The 15,167-nt window shown below is 40.4% G+C and overlaps 1 protein-coding gene across 1 annotated transcript in view; it reads left to right on the top strand.

Annotated features, from left to right (window-relative positions):
* Positions 1 to 7,032: 7,032 nt before the first annotated feature.
* The window catches only part of CLCN4 (chloride voltage-gated channel 4), a 66,508-nt gene continuing 58,373 nt past the window's right edge, over positions 7,033 to 15,167 (top strand). Inside the window, exons 1-2 of the mRNA XM_083362792.1 lie at positions 7,033 to 7,168; positions 8,781 to 8,932. Of these exons, the coding sequence (XP_083218918.1) occupies positions 8,789 to 8,932 (144 nt within the window). The 5' untranslated portion in view covers positions 7,033 to 7,168; positions 8,781 to 8,788. The remainder of the gene's footprint in view (positions 7,169 to 8,780; positions 8,933 to 15,167) is intronic.

Below are 15,167 nucleotides of genomic sequence, written 5' to 3'. Positions count from 1 at the left end.
TCTCTTTTTTAACTTTTGTATTTACATTTTGATATTTATTGCCCTGTACACCGCCCTGAGTCCTTCGGGAGAAGGGCGGTATAAAAATTTAATAAATAAATAAATATGCTGCAACTGCCAAAAAGGCCAACACAGCCCTAAGCTGCATCAACAGAGGGATAGCGTTAAGATCACAGGAAGTGATAGCACTAGTCTATACTGAATTAGTGAGGCCACTTTGAAATACTGTGTCCAGTACCAGTCACCACAATACCAAAACTATTATAAGGCTCTAGAAAGAGTGCAGAGAAGAGCAACAAAGATGATAAGGGCTCTGAAGGCAAAATTGTGAAATGAATGGCTAAGATAAGTAGGTACATTTAGCCTAACCAAAAAAAAATGTCTTAGAGGAGACATAATAGCAGTCTTCAGTACTTGAAGGACTGTCACAGAGAAGAATGGGTTGATTTGTTCTCCATAGCATCTGACGGCATGACAAGAAGCAATGGGTGGAAGCTTACAAGGAGGAGATCCAACCTGGAAATAAGGACAAATTTCCTGACAGCTAATCAATGGAACAGTTTGCCTCCCAAACTTACAGGTTCTCCATTGCTGGAGGTTTTCAAGAAAAGATTGGACAACCATTTGGTGTAAGGACTCTTGCCTTGGGCAGGGGGTGAGACTAGAAGACCTCCAGGGTTCCTTCAAGTTCTACGATTCTATGGTTCTATAAAATCTTAGGAAAATAATTTTATTTCTCTTTTTTGCATTTGTTCCTGGAGGGTCATGAATCATTCCTAAATAAAGTACCACTTAGTTTCATAACCACTGTTCTATTATTTAAGCAAACAAAATTGAATTGTTCTGTTCTACTTTTTAATTGAAAGCCCTTCCTTCCATCCTTCCTTCCTTCCCTGTCTCTGCAGCCAGCTCTAAAGACGTAAGAGTATTTGTTAACCTGCTTAGTTCCTGCCGGTCTGCCTGCCTCTTTAGCAGTTCTCCAATGTGGCATGCAGTCATGTGACTAGCTGTTTCCTCTATATGACATCATTGCCTTTGCAGAGAGATACCAGCGAAGAAAAGATGCTGTCAGGATCTTTGGAGCAGAACTAAATGATGTTGCATTGCCGGTAAGAGAAGACCTTGCTCTGTTCTGTTATTTTTTAACCTTTCCATGGGTATTGTGAAATCAACCATTATCAAAGGAAAGCTTTAAAAATAAATCCTAATTATAATAGGCCTCTACAAATCAGAAGCTAGCAGGTGCAGAGGGTGTTTGATGGATCTCCAGACATTCAGATGAGAAGTTCAAAAATAATGCTATCAAATGGGGTCTTAAAGCTGACAAAGACAAACAATTGTCAGTGCCTATTATCTGACCTTTTTAGTATGCATGAAGGTGTATTTTCATTCTATCCAAATGGCTGGAATGAAACGTTTGTGTTCAGATACATGAACTGGCTCTTTGCAATATACCAGGGTATCAGAGAATATTTGTTTTAAAGGGAACATAACTCTAAATTTCTGGCATAAATCATGTGGAAATTCAGTTTCATTTGTTCTTGGAGAGCTTGCTGGGGAAAAAAAACCTTCAGTTGAATGGCTTGCCTAAGGAATTGTTAAATTGCCTATTTTGTTATTTTTTCCTTGTAGTGAGTAAGTGTGTTCCATGGTTAGTTTATGTGAAAGAAAAAACTTACTAAGATACTTAGGGATATTTTTATAATGTGTTGGAGAATGGGGTAATAAATAACCTAGTAGTTGGTAGAATGGGTTGAATAAAGAATAACTGCAAGAAAGTAATAAGAGATCTCAATTTCTGTACTGTTCAAAAGGCCATGGTGAAATCTGTCTTTGCAGTTCAGTTAAAAAGGCAGCTAGTTCTCTAATAATTTTGTCTATTTTGTCAAAACAGAATGTTCAGCTGTACAACTCTGAGCACTAACATTTTTACTGGAAGAGAAAAATGACTGTGCTTTATTTCCTCTCCAAAAACCCTCTGTAGTTTAAGATTTCAAGCAGAGTGAAATTCAAACTAATCATTTAAAAATCTTAAATCACAGATTTAAAAAACATTTTTCATTTTTTACCAAAAATGTTCTATTGTCTAATATTGGATAGCTGAAACAGACCCATCTGTCCCTCCTGCCAAATTCCTTTTTATAATAAATATTGTATTATCCTACGTAAGCCTAGGATTGCTCTCAATCACAATATTACCTTATGTCAGACATGTCAAACACAAGGCCCGGGGGCCGGATCCGGCCCGTGAAGTGGTTTCATGTGGCCCGCGAAGCCATCCTGGAAACAGTGAGGGAACGGCCCCCACTACCTTGGCCCTGGCCCAGAGACCCTCAGATCTGTCCCACTCCTGCCCAGGCCTCCATAGGCACCTTTGATGTGAACGATGTAGAGCTGGCCACGCCCACACAGTAGGCCATACACATTTTAGCCATGCCCACCCAGTAGGCCACACCCACCCAGGCCATACCCACCCGGCCCCCTGAGGGCAACCGCAATGCTGATGCGGCCCTCAATGAAATTGAGTTTGACACCCCTGACTTATGTAGTTACAATTTTTATTCATCTGCACACAAGGAAGGATTACTGTTTTGTATGCTGTAGACCAGACATGTCAAACACAAGGCCCGGGGGCCGGATCCGGCCCGTGAAGTGGTTTCATGTGGCCCACGAAGCCATCCTGGAAACAGTGAGGGAACGGCCCCCACTGCCTTGGCCCTGGCCCAGAGACCCTCCTTCTGCCAGAGACCCTCAGATCTGCCCCACTCCTGCCCAGGCCCCCATAGGCACCCTTGATGAGAACGATGTAGAGCTGGCCACGCCCACCCAGTAGGCCATATGCATTCTAGCCACGCCCACCCTGGCCATACCCACCCGGCCCCTTGAGGGCAACCGCAATGCTGATGCGGCCCTCAATGAAACTGAGTTTGACACCCCTGCTGTAGACTGCATGGCAAAGAAGATAATTTGGGGTAGTTGACAAAAATTGTGTTTATTTTTAAGCACATGTCTGAAACATATTTAATATGTTATTTAAGAAAAAAAATTCTTTAAGGAATTCCACAATAACTCAGTCTGTAGATTTACACAATTATTTACACAATCATTAATCTGATGTAACCACTCAGGAGCAACGATGCTTTAATAAGTCCACAAAGACAATTGAATGAACATTAAAACAGCAGGAATAATAAAAGCAGCATTATTTTTATATTGAAAAAACCACTTTGATTTGTTTTACTTCATACCATTTAATGAGTTTTCTGAACTTTCCTGTGGATTGATTTTCTATTTAGTAAGTATTATGTTATTGTAATTTAAGAAGAATGTAAAATTTTCATAACTGCAAGGAAGGTTCAACAATTAGCTTGATAGCTTGCGTGCTAGTTAAGGCTGGAACCCCCCCCCCCCCCGGATCTGTTCCCCTATAACAGTTTGAAAAGTCACTGCCAATGTAAGATATAACACACTACCTGACTTGAGATAAACCAATTTCCTATCTTTCTGAAAAAGCATTGTTTATAAACTGACAAGTGTTGTTAAGCATAGCTGAATAAAATATAATACATCCCATATATGATATTCCTTGTTAGTCACAATTATTTTGAGGGCTCTTCAGTGAACTATGTTAGACAGTCTGGGCAGCCAGGTTACATGTGTGCTTAGACCCAAATTTAGGAGTTGTAGTTGACTTTTAAAATCCTACGTAGTGATCCAGGCAAATGCATATTCTTTTTTTAAAAAAAGATATTTTATTGATTTTCCAGTTTTACATATAAGTATTTAGAAGGCAATGGGGTAATTGGATTAAACAATAGTTCAGTAATACAATCTTTGGTATCTCAGGTTACATCACCCAATATTTCTTCTCTGTTTCCCTGAACATTTGCTATTTCGTATTTAAGCTAACAAATTTCTTATCGCATCAAAACTTAGTATAAACTTCAGTATCACATTTATAAATACATTTTTTTCTTATACATATCTTAATAAATCTCGATGAACAATCAATGTCCTGTTATTAAATTTTACCTAATTTTAATTTTTAATTACATATTTCCAGTTTTATATTTAATGCGCATAGTATTTAACTTTCAGGTAACCCAAATTTCCTTTATCTCACTTCATAAAAATTATAATGTCTAACATACACATTTTAATTACTTAACTGTATTCTTATTATATTCCATAAACATTTTCTACTTCCCACGCTAATACATCACCACCTTGATAATTGAGTGTCCTTTATTAGTTCAAATCCATCATCTATATTCTCTGGGCTAGTCAATAATTCAAACCTATTTTCTAATAGTTAGTTTACATTTCCCTTGTAAATCTAAATCTTCAATATTAGACAGATCAATCCCTTATTTTTTTTACTATTTTCCGACTATTTTAAATCTAGTAATCAAATTTTCCTTTGTCTCAAAATCTCCCTTTTGCCCACTAGCTGACAGTTTAGGGTCCTCTCTAATAAATCAAAAGGCCCCAGTTTTTCAACCTAATTCTAGCTTTCTTCTTTTGCCAACCAGGCTTCCATACCAATGCTTTTAAATTATCAGATAGATCTCCCTTCATTCTTGTATATATTATTTGAATTAAAGGAGACCATCTCATTGCCAATTTTCCAAGAGATCTGGCCCATTTATAATCATTAGGCTGTCACCCTGATATCCCAGATCCCTGTGTTTGTTCTGGTATAGTTATCTTCAATTCAATCTGGTCTTTTTCTTTCTCAAATTTCTTCTGGTTTACATATAAGGTCATTTCCAGTTTTGGAGTTATTGTTTCGTTATCTGGATTTTCAATAAACTATGCTTGTTGTTCTGTAGAGCCCTCTGTCTTGGTATCCACTTGTTCCACTCCTGTTGTTTTTTGGGTTAGTATTTTTCTAGATGCAATCAGCGTTTCGCTTTCTGTGGCTAAGCTGGCACCTTTGTCTTTCAGATTAGTTTTGAGGTTCTCAGTATTTGCCAGAATGCTTTCAAGTAAAGATTTTAACATATCCAAGGTCTTTTGCTGATCCTCCTCCATTTCTGTCATAGTTAGAGATGGTCTTTCTAGTGAAGGCTATTTATTAAACAATAGTCAGTAAAAGTTCACCTTCACCATTCCTAGAAGCCAATTTCACTGCCCAGCTGCTCTCTCAAAGTTAAGTCTCTCATAGATAATACCAAGGTCAGATCTGGGCTGTGAGCAAGTTTCTTTGTCAGAGTTCATAAAACTGCTGTACCAAGCTTTGCCACAAGATGTCCCTGATAGCATTTAGAGTTTTTTTCGGATCCCGGGCTAGGTTCTTATCCGATTTAAATTCTTTTTGCAAATAAAGTAGAATAGCAGGTTCCAGTAAGAATAGGAACTTTTTGGGCCCCCAAATTCCAAACAGAAAATAAACATCCAGTTGTGTTAAGTTGATCTTTTCAAAGCTTTGTTTCCCCTGAGTAAGCAGACACCACCATTTTAGAGGGTGGGGGAAAGGAGTTCCCTTCCCTCTCGCCTCAGAAGGGGATAAATTTTCAAGAAGCTTTTAACAGGAAAAGTACTTAGGGTACAGAGAAGATAAAATCTCACCCAATTTCTCCACGTTGCTTTCAAAGTACTTGTTAGTAAATTTGGCCTTGGCTGTCAGCAACTTGATGATGGGCCATAAATGGCCGATCTTTTCCCTATCAGTTTGAACAGCTTCCCCGGATCAAACGGGAGGGCCGTCGCCCTTCCGCGATCACTCGGGGTTTCTCTTCATGCTCATCACCACTACAGGGTGACTTCCGACCCTCTTCAGGGTCCCCCGGCGGGAGAAAATTGGACGGTTGGGGGAGCAATTGCCCCACACGTCCACCAGCACCACGATCGCAAACCGGAAGCCCTGAATGCATATTCTAATTTAATTTTCAGTTGGTAGATATTAAAAATAAGGCATTCTCATTGGTAGCCCTATTCCATGGAATTAACATTTAATATGACGTTTGATGGTTTAATAGCTCCAGCTATTTTAATTCAAGCAGGCTTTTCACTAAGTTATGATAAGAAAAACATAAACTATTCTATCGCTACTGTGTGACTTATGGGACTGCAAAAGTACCAGTTGGAAAAGATAAGTAATCTCCAACAGTTTTAGAACAAGAATTATTTATGGCTTTTTTATTTAAGAAGGATTTTGAAATAAACAGAAGACAGAGAAAATTGTTAATACCATTAATATTGGGCTGGGTTTTTACCCTTAGATTATCTAGCAAAAGTACAGAACCCTTTATGGGGCATCATCATGTGGTATTTGAAGATCTTGTTTAGTTTTCAAGCTGCCCTAAAATTATCTTTAGGATGTTATTATGTAATATTAATATATACTTAGACTTGCTTTAAAATGCTTAATGTTGCAAAATGTGAAATACAATTTGCACACATGCTAATCAGAAAAGCCACCAAAATATACAACTTCCCAACAATTTTAGCATGAATTAAAAACAAGCTTTGGCCTTTTCTTATATGTCTTTCCTATTGGAAATTCTTAGAAAATATAAAGCTGCTATATCAGTCATTTCTCTTTCTGATGCTCCAAAGGTGCTTTTCAAAAGGCAAGTGGACTTTATTTTTCCTTCTCATCCAAGAAGCTTCTTCAGTTCTGACTTAAGTTCTGACTAAAACCCGAACTGAAGAAGATTCTTGGATGAGACGTGAAACATCTTCAAGGAAAACAAAAAGTCCAGTTGCCTTTTAGAAAAAGTACCTTTGGGACAACCATGGCCTGGATGACTGACTATCTCCATAGGCATCTTTCTGATGCCATTGATCAGGGCACACAATTATTTCTTCAATCTCTTGTTAAATATGTTAATAATTCTTAATAGTTTACAAAAGATTAGTGTGGATATTGTTTTTTAAAATAATTGGCTATTGTTAAATTCTTGGCCTCATCTTTCAAGTTCTTATATAGAGTCACTAAACCTGTATGTGAGGAATAATGATGATGATGATGATGGAAGAGGAGGAGGAGGAGGAGGAGGAGGAGGAGGAGGAGGAGAAGAAGAAGAAGAAGAAGAAGAAGAAGAAGAAGAAGAAGAAGAAGAAGAAGAAGAAGAAGAAGAAGAAGAAGAAGAAGAAGAAGAAGAAGAAGTAGTTGTTGGAAGGGACCTTGGAAGTCATCTAGTCCAAGGATTTTCAATCACTGGTATGGGTACCACTTCTGGTACATTGGCAGGTGGTACACGACCATCCTAGAAAAGTAGTGGGGGAGGGGAATGAGCTGAACCAGTGGAATCACTGCACAAGACTGAGCGAGAGATGGATGAACCTGCAGGGCTGTCAGGGCTCAGTGGAAGTGCCAGGATCAGTGCCAGGCTCCAGCTGGAGCTTGGCACTAATCCTGGTGCTTCTGCTGAGTCCAGAAGAAGTGCCGATCAGCTGGAATGTTGCAGCATCTCCAGAGTCTTGTGATTTACATTCAGATGCTTGGCAACTGATTCATATTTATGACGGTCACAGGGTCCCAGGGTCATGTGAAGTGACCAAAACTTGCTGCAACCACCAAGCAGAGGGGGGAAGGAATAAAAACCAAACACCATCTCACCCCACCCCCGCTGCCAATCCTCAACAGAAATGTTCACAACAATGAAAACCTCGGACAGGAGGAAGAGCGCCACAGGGTGGGCAGGCAGGTGTTTTACTTGGCTGTGGCTTGGCGGGCACTTTTTTCAGTGCCATTGTAACTTCAAACAGTCACTAAGTGAACTGTTGTAAGTCGAGGACTACCTGTACTTCATTACTTTTTTCTTTTTTCTTGTTTTTGGTCATCAAGTTTTTGACACCTTGCTAGGCAACTGGTAGTACTTAGATGTTGTGATATCCTAAAAGTGGTACAATGGGTGAAAAGGTTGAAAAGCCCTGATCTAGTCCAATCCCTGCTCAGGCAGGAAACCCTATACTATTTCAGACAAATGGCTGTCCAGTCTCTTCTTAAAAACTTCCACTGTTGGAGCATTCACAACTTCTGGAGGCAGCTTGTTCCACTGATTAATTAATTGCAACCTTCAAATCTGATGACTTCCGCTGGAAGTGGTGTGCCCACGATTTCTGAAAGCAAGCGGTTCCACTGGTTAATTGTCCTCGCTGTCAGGAAATCTCTCCTTAGTTCTAGGTTGTTTCTCTCCTTGATTAGTTTCCATCCATTGCTTCTTTTTCTGTCCTCAGGTGCTTTGGAGAATAGCTCGACTCTCTCTTCTTTGTGGCAACCCCTGAGATATTGGAACACTGCTATCATGTCACCCCTAGTCCTTCTCTTCATTAAGCTAGACATACCCAATTCTAGCAACTGTTCCTTATATGTTTTAGCCTCTAGTCCCCTAATCATCTTTGTTGCTCTTCTCTACTCTTTCTAGAGTCTCAACATCTTTTTACATCGTGATGACCAAAACTGGATGCAGTATTCCAAGTGTGGCCTTACCAAGACATTGTAAAGTGGCATTAACACTTCACGTGATCTTGATTCTATTCCTCTGTTAATGCAGCCTAGCACCGTGTTGGCTTTTTTGGCAGCAGCAGCACACTGCTGGCTCATATTTAAGTGATTGTCCACTAGGACTCCAAGATCCCTCTCTCAGTTACTACTATTGAGCAAGGAACCACCTATACTATACCTCTGCATTTGGTTTTTCTTGCCTAAATGCATGCTTTATAGTATTGCAAGGAAAGGGCTTGATGACTATGATAGTGTAAGCATGATGTAAAAGAAATGCTAATGTCTTAATACTAATCACACAACCTGCTCCTTTGTCATTTTATAGGTTCTAATATGGTTAATGCAGGAAATATGAATGGCTCTGGAAATCTGATGGATTTTTTGGATGAACCTTTCCCTGATATTGGCACTTATGAAGACTTTCATACCATAGATTGGTTAAGGGAGAAATCTCGGGATACAGATAGACATAGAAAGGTAAGTAAAAGATAAACAGTTGACATATTTGTTTAAAGTGATCAGTTGTAAACTAGTTGTGAAGCGAACAAATGCAATATATACATAAATGTTGAAAATAAAAGAAATAGGTACTGTACATCTTCTCATGGTAGACTATTCACCAAAGAGAGGAAACTGATACTTAGACAGAAAAAAGAATTATACCATTGATTTTGCTCTCTCTCTCTCTCTCTATTTATCATCTTTCTGTGTCTTTATCTCTGTCTCTGTTTATATCTATCTTCATTCATTTTATGTCTGCTTTTTAATCTTAAAGTAGTTTGTTTAAGCAGTTAGTTGCTTCAGTGTTGAATAATGATGGTTTGTAAGGGGACTGCATGCATATTAACATAAATTTAGTTTATCATGTCATCACTATCTCAGCATAGCAATAAGTCCAAAATATTGCTTATATGCTTTTTTGGATGAAATCTTAATTTATATGTGACAAACTGAGACAAATGTTCATTGGCTGCATCTCCATACATTTATTTACCAAGGAAAAAATATGCATTGAAACTGTTCTCCAGTCACTCTGTTATGGATTGTAATTTTCAAACAAAATTCATCCTGTGAAGGAATAAAAATTATTGTCATAACTGTCTCTTATTTAAAAATATGCAAAGACAGTTGTAGCAATGAGAATTACTCAGGGAATTGAAGCATCAAAATAGATGCCATTCATCTATGTCTTAGGCTTGAGTAAGCAAAGCCAGATGTCCAAATTAGCAGAAGAATCTCTAGCCATTCATCATTCTGTGCAATAGGTGAGAGTGTAAGTGGGAAACATACATTTGTTACAATAACATTTTTTTATTATTTGTCCAGACTTTCTGTCTTAAAATTCAAAATTTCTTATGCCCTTGTGAAATGCCATTCTTTTCACTGTCCCCAAAGCATATTAAAGCTTCAAAAAGCATTATATATGTTAAGCAATGGATTATATTTATTTAAAATAGTTCACCAGTCTACTCTTTTACAGCCTTAATTTTTTTCATCCCTTTTTATAGACTGTAACTTTTGCTAACTTTAATAGGACAGATAGCTTACAGAAGCAAAACTGATTTGAAATTAAAGAACTTTAAAGGGAAATACTGCAGTTTTCAGTCCCAGATCATTTAAAACTGCTTTAATTTGCCCTGCCCTCTTAATTTATGGCTACAGTACCTCTGCAATACTTTAGGCCTCAATAATTGATATTTTTTGCAATACATTATTTTTCCTTATGTATTTTTGAAATAATATTTCCAGTTCCCATAAATTGCCATATTGAGGTCCTATGTTGGAAGACATGCACCCCCAAACTGTAGGTATTTATTTGGGAGTGAGTCCTCTGACATAAAAAAGACTTATTTTCAGGTAAATATTACACACCTCCAGACCTGTTGGGTCCTCCTTCTTCCACATACAATGTAGGCTTGAGATTTGAGATTTGCTCTCTATGAGAAAATTGCCAAGGGATGTTTTGGTACACTTTGCAAGAAAAACAAGAAGAGACTGTGTTTTGAGCTGTCATTTTAAATCGAAATTATGAATGGAAAAAATAGATATAATTATTTTGAAGGAAATTCCTGTAAGAATTTTGCAGAAAAGGAAAGCTTATTCATTCCTTACAGATATTCTGAAGATGAGAAAAATCCCTTTCGTCGGGATAAGCTTGAGGGGGTGACACTTACTGTGAACAAAGATTTTGACTAAACTCTATAGATAAAGCCAAGGAGTTTTTGAGGAGACATAAATTAATTTCCATGTGATGAGATCAAGATGGATAAATCTTCGGAAACAGACCAGCTTCGAAAAATGGACATTGAAGAGATGACTGAGGTGTCTATACAGGAATCTGATGTTTCATTTAAAGATGGAAAGAAAACTCATTACACGTAATATCAATGGGACTAATGCCCCATCTAAGAGTAAAAAAGTATTTCGTCATTTGAGAAAATGCTGATATAATCTGTTCAAGAAACACATATTAAAAAACAAGATGACAAATAGCTAATAAAAGACTAGGGGAGGAATTTGTATATACTGGGGGAAAAAGATAAATATAAAACCCCAATTTAAACCTAGGCTACTTTTATCAGACAAACAGGGTAGATAATAGAATAAATAGAATAATAGAATAATGGAATAGAATAATGGAATAGTGGAATAAAATCAATGGTGATTAATCTATATGTGCCAAATGAGGGGAAAAGTAACTTATTGAGTATCTTATGGACCAACTCTTGCCTTTTTCGTATGAAAACTGGCTTATCTTGGGGGATTGGAATGGAGTGATTTTGCCACTTTGGGATAGAACATCTACTAAAGGGATCAAACTATCCCAGGACAAACTACCAATGTCATCTTTTAAAATGATGGACAAATTAATGCTAATAGACTCATGGAGACACAAAAATGGCTCTGCAAGAGAACTATACCTTTTTCTCAGAAAGGCACAAATCCTTCTCAACAGGGCTTTTTTTCTAAAAAAAAAAAAAGGTTCCGGAACTCTCATCTTGGCGGGCGCAGGAGGCGGGGGGGCGGCGCTGCTGTGGTCACAGGCACGAGGGGTGTTGGTGATGGGCTGCCCCCCTGGGGCTGGAGCCGGCACGATTGGTGATGTGGGAGCAGCAGGGCCTGCTCTATATGGCAGGGCTGCACGGTGTGGGCAGTGGAGGCGGTGCGGGCCAGGTGATAAAGGGCGGCTACTTAGGCACCCAGGGCGAGGCAATGGTGGTACAGGTCCAGCGCTAGGTAGGCCACCAGCCTGGCTGACTTGGGTGAGCACAAGGAAGGAGTGCACATGGACTCCGCAGAACCCACCTCCCACTCCTTGTCCTCTCTTACTTACCTAGTTGAGATGGTGTAGTTGGACAGCAGGGAGGGATGCAAAGTTCCTGCCAACTCACCTTCGCTGCAGACAACTTGCCGGTGCAACGTTTGCCGGCTGGGTCTTTTGGCACACTCAGCAGCAATTCCTATTGGCTTTCAAAACTTCCCAGCTTAAAAAAGGCAAGGCGTCCCACACCAGGAGCTGAAAGTTTGTTTAAGCAGGTTGGTAGGCAACCTGTTCACACTCGGCCCTTCTTACCCTCCCACTTTTGAATTAGCCTGTACGGATCACATTTCTTTCAATTTGAGCCATCTGAAGGTCCGTTGCTGTGATGCATTGTGGTGCTCTGGAACCTGGCTGCCTGAGGAGAATTTGGCTCTCTGGAACAGTTTCCTTCAGCTTTTTTTTTTTGTGTGCAAAAAAAAAGGTGCCAGAATGCCATGTTCTGAGCGTTCTATGGGGAAAAAAGCCCTGCTTCTCAAGGATTGATATGATATGGATCTCTAAAAACATAGCACACAGAATTTTAAAAGTTGATATCCTACCTAAATCTTTTTCTGACCATAACCAAGTTGTATTGGTCCTTAGAAAAAAGAGTTTGAGTTATAGATGGAGATTAAATGAATCTATTTTACAAAATGAGACAATTGTAAAGGACTGTAAAAAAAATTACACAAATATTTTGACAATAATTTAGGTAAGGGGACAGATCTAATAATGGTTTGGGAGACCAGTAAGGCAATTATGAGGGATTACTTTATACAATACAATTGGTTAGAGAAGAAAAAATCTTTGTAAAAGACCCAAAAGTTACTTGAAGCAATCAAAGAGAAAGAAATTGATCTGTAAAAGTCACCCATGGATCCTAAACTTTTTTACCAAATTAACTTACTATGCCAACAACTGTCTATGTCAGGGGTCGGCAACCTAAAAAAGAAAAAGAGCCACTGGGAACCGGTTCCATCACAAATTAAAAAAAGAGGGAGCCGCGTGCGTGTGTCCATGCACGCGCATGCGCAAAAAGGTTTTTTGCGCATGCGCGGACGCACGCGGCTGCCATTTTTTAAAAAATGAGATGGAACCGGTTCCCGGTTGCCTGACGGCGACGGCCCGTCTGCAAAGCTGCCGCTTTCGGCAGCTTTGCAGACGGGCCGTGGCAGCTTCCTCAAAGAGCGGCGCCCCTGCCCATTCCGAGAGGTGCGCACGCACCTCTCCGAACGACCGGAGTTGCGCGCGCACCTCCCCAAACCTTTGGGGAGGTGCGCGCGTACCTCCGTGCGAAGGGGCAGTGGCGCCGCTCTTTGAGGAAGCTGCCGAAAGCGGCAGCTTCCTCAAAGAGTGGCACCGCTGCCCCTTCGCGCGGAGGTACGCACGCACCTCCCCAAAGGTTTGGGGAGGTGCGCACGCAACTCCGGTCGTTCGGAGAGGTGCGCGCGCACCTCTCGGAATGGGCAGGGGCGCCGCTCTTTGAGGAAGCTGCCGCGGCCCGTCTGCTAAGCTGCCGCTTTCGGCAGCTTCACAGACGGGCCGCGGCAGCGTCCTCAAAGAGCGGCACTGCTGCCCCTTCGCGCGGAGGTACGCGCGCACCTCCCCAAAGGTTTGGGGAGGTGCGCGCGCAACTCCGGTCGTTCGGAGAGGTGCGCGCGCACCTCTCGGAATGGGCAGGGGCGCCGCTCTTTGAGGAAGCTGCCGCGGCCCGTCTGCTAAGCTGCCGCTTAGCTTCACAGACGGGCCGCGGCAGCTTCCTGAAAGAGCGGCACCGCTGCCCATTCGCGCGGAGGTACGCGCGCACCTCTCCAAAGGTTTGGGGAGGTGCGCGCGCACCTCCGCCCATTCGGGGAGGTGCGCGTGCACCTCTCCAAATGGGCGGTGCCACTCTCCATTTGGAGAGGTGCGCGCGCACCACTGCCCGTTGGAAGAGGTGCGCACGCACCGAGCGGCTGGGAGCCGCAAGAGACGGCTCATGCACGGGGCGCTTCCGGACATGCAGGAACAGTCTGCTTCCTGCCGTCCGTTTCTTTATTTTTTGGAGGACCCTGAAAAGGGTCAAAAATCACCCTGGATGGGCGATTACCGAGAGGAGGACTTTCCTGCGATCACGGAAGGGTGGCAGCCCTCCGCTGGAATCTGGGATCATCTCCTTTGGCCCGAAGAAGAAGAGACTGGCCATAAAGATGGCCGATCACTAAGCCGATCCCTGCCGAAAGCCAAAAGCACTACCTAGCACTAAGAAGCAATCTGGAGGACCTGGGTGAGCTTTTACCTTTCCTATTCCCTTAACCATTTTCCTGTGGGACTTTCCTGAAAATCTCCTTCCCCATTTTTTGAGAAAATGGCGAATATCTACTTTGGGAACAAATCTTAAAGCCTCAAAGCTAAAAAACAAACTCAATTAATTCAGCAAAGAAATTAAACAATTTCATCTGTATTTACTAAAAAGCTTCTATTTGTTTCTGGGGATCCACTATCCTATCTTCTCTCTAAGCTGTGAATTAAGGAAAAAAATTGGACTAATCCTACAAAAGATCTATATTAATTTGGGGGGGGGGGAGAAAAGAAAATTCTTACATTGCATGTTATATGTTATTGATGACATCTTGTAGCGAAACTTGGTACAGCAAGTTAATTTCCTTTTTCTGTTGTGAGAGCTGACTGAATACCAGAGCTGTCCTTGACACTATGCTTAAAGATAAGTGTGAGAACACCTGGCACTGAATACAACTCTTCAGGAGGTGGAAAATCTTTGACTATTATTAAAATAGCCTCCATGGAAGATTTAACTGCAAACAACAACGAAATGAATGAATACATCCCACCACTTGATTATAAACTGATACGGCACACGATTTTGGCAATGACAGAGCAAATTAAAGCCAAACTGCAAGAAAAATCTGACAAAGTAAAGCCACCAAATCAAATTTTGATTTTAAATGAGGAAAAGATAATTCAAAACCAAATAGAAGAAGTGGAAACTAACACTAAAATAGGAAATCTCAAAGAACAACAAAAGCAACCTACAAGTCCAAACTTTAATGGCAACTACAAAATTTATAAGCCAAAAAGCAACAGCACCTGAAGAAAGCAACACCAAGAGTGAAGACACTGAAGGCCTTCAAATACACTATATTGAGAATTTGATTAATCAAATGACAACCATAATACCAGCTACTATTTTCTACCTAACCCAGATAGAATTGGAAGAACAAAAAGATTTGACTGATTTAATGACAACTATATTATATCAACCATCAAAAACTGAATTATCAAAGCAAAAATACAATGGTTACAAAAGGTACATCTTCCTTGCAAAACTGACATTTGGATATGCTCCCTGGATTCAAATAAGGGGTATAGGAAGAAAGGAAGATACATTTGAGAATTTAAAGATACCAAGAG

This window comes from Vipera ursinii (genome assembly GCF_947247035.1).
Source record: "Vipera ursinii genome assembly, chromosome: 4".
NCBI lineage: Eukaryota > Metazoa > Chordata > Lepidosauria > Squamata > Viperidae > Vipera > Vipera ursinii.
The sequence above is the reverse complement of the archived record's forward strand: the minus strand, read 5'-3'. Positions and strand labels throughout refer to the sequence as shown.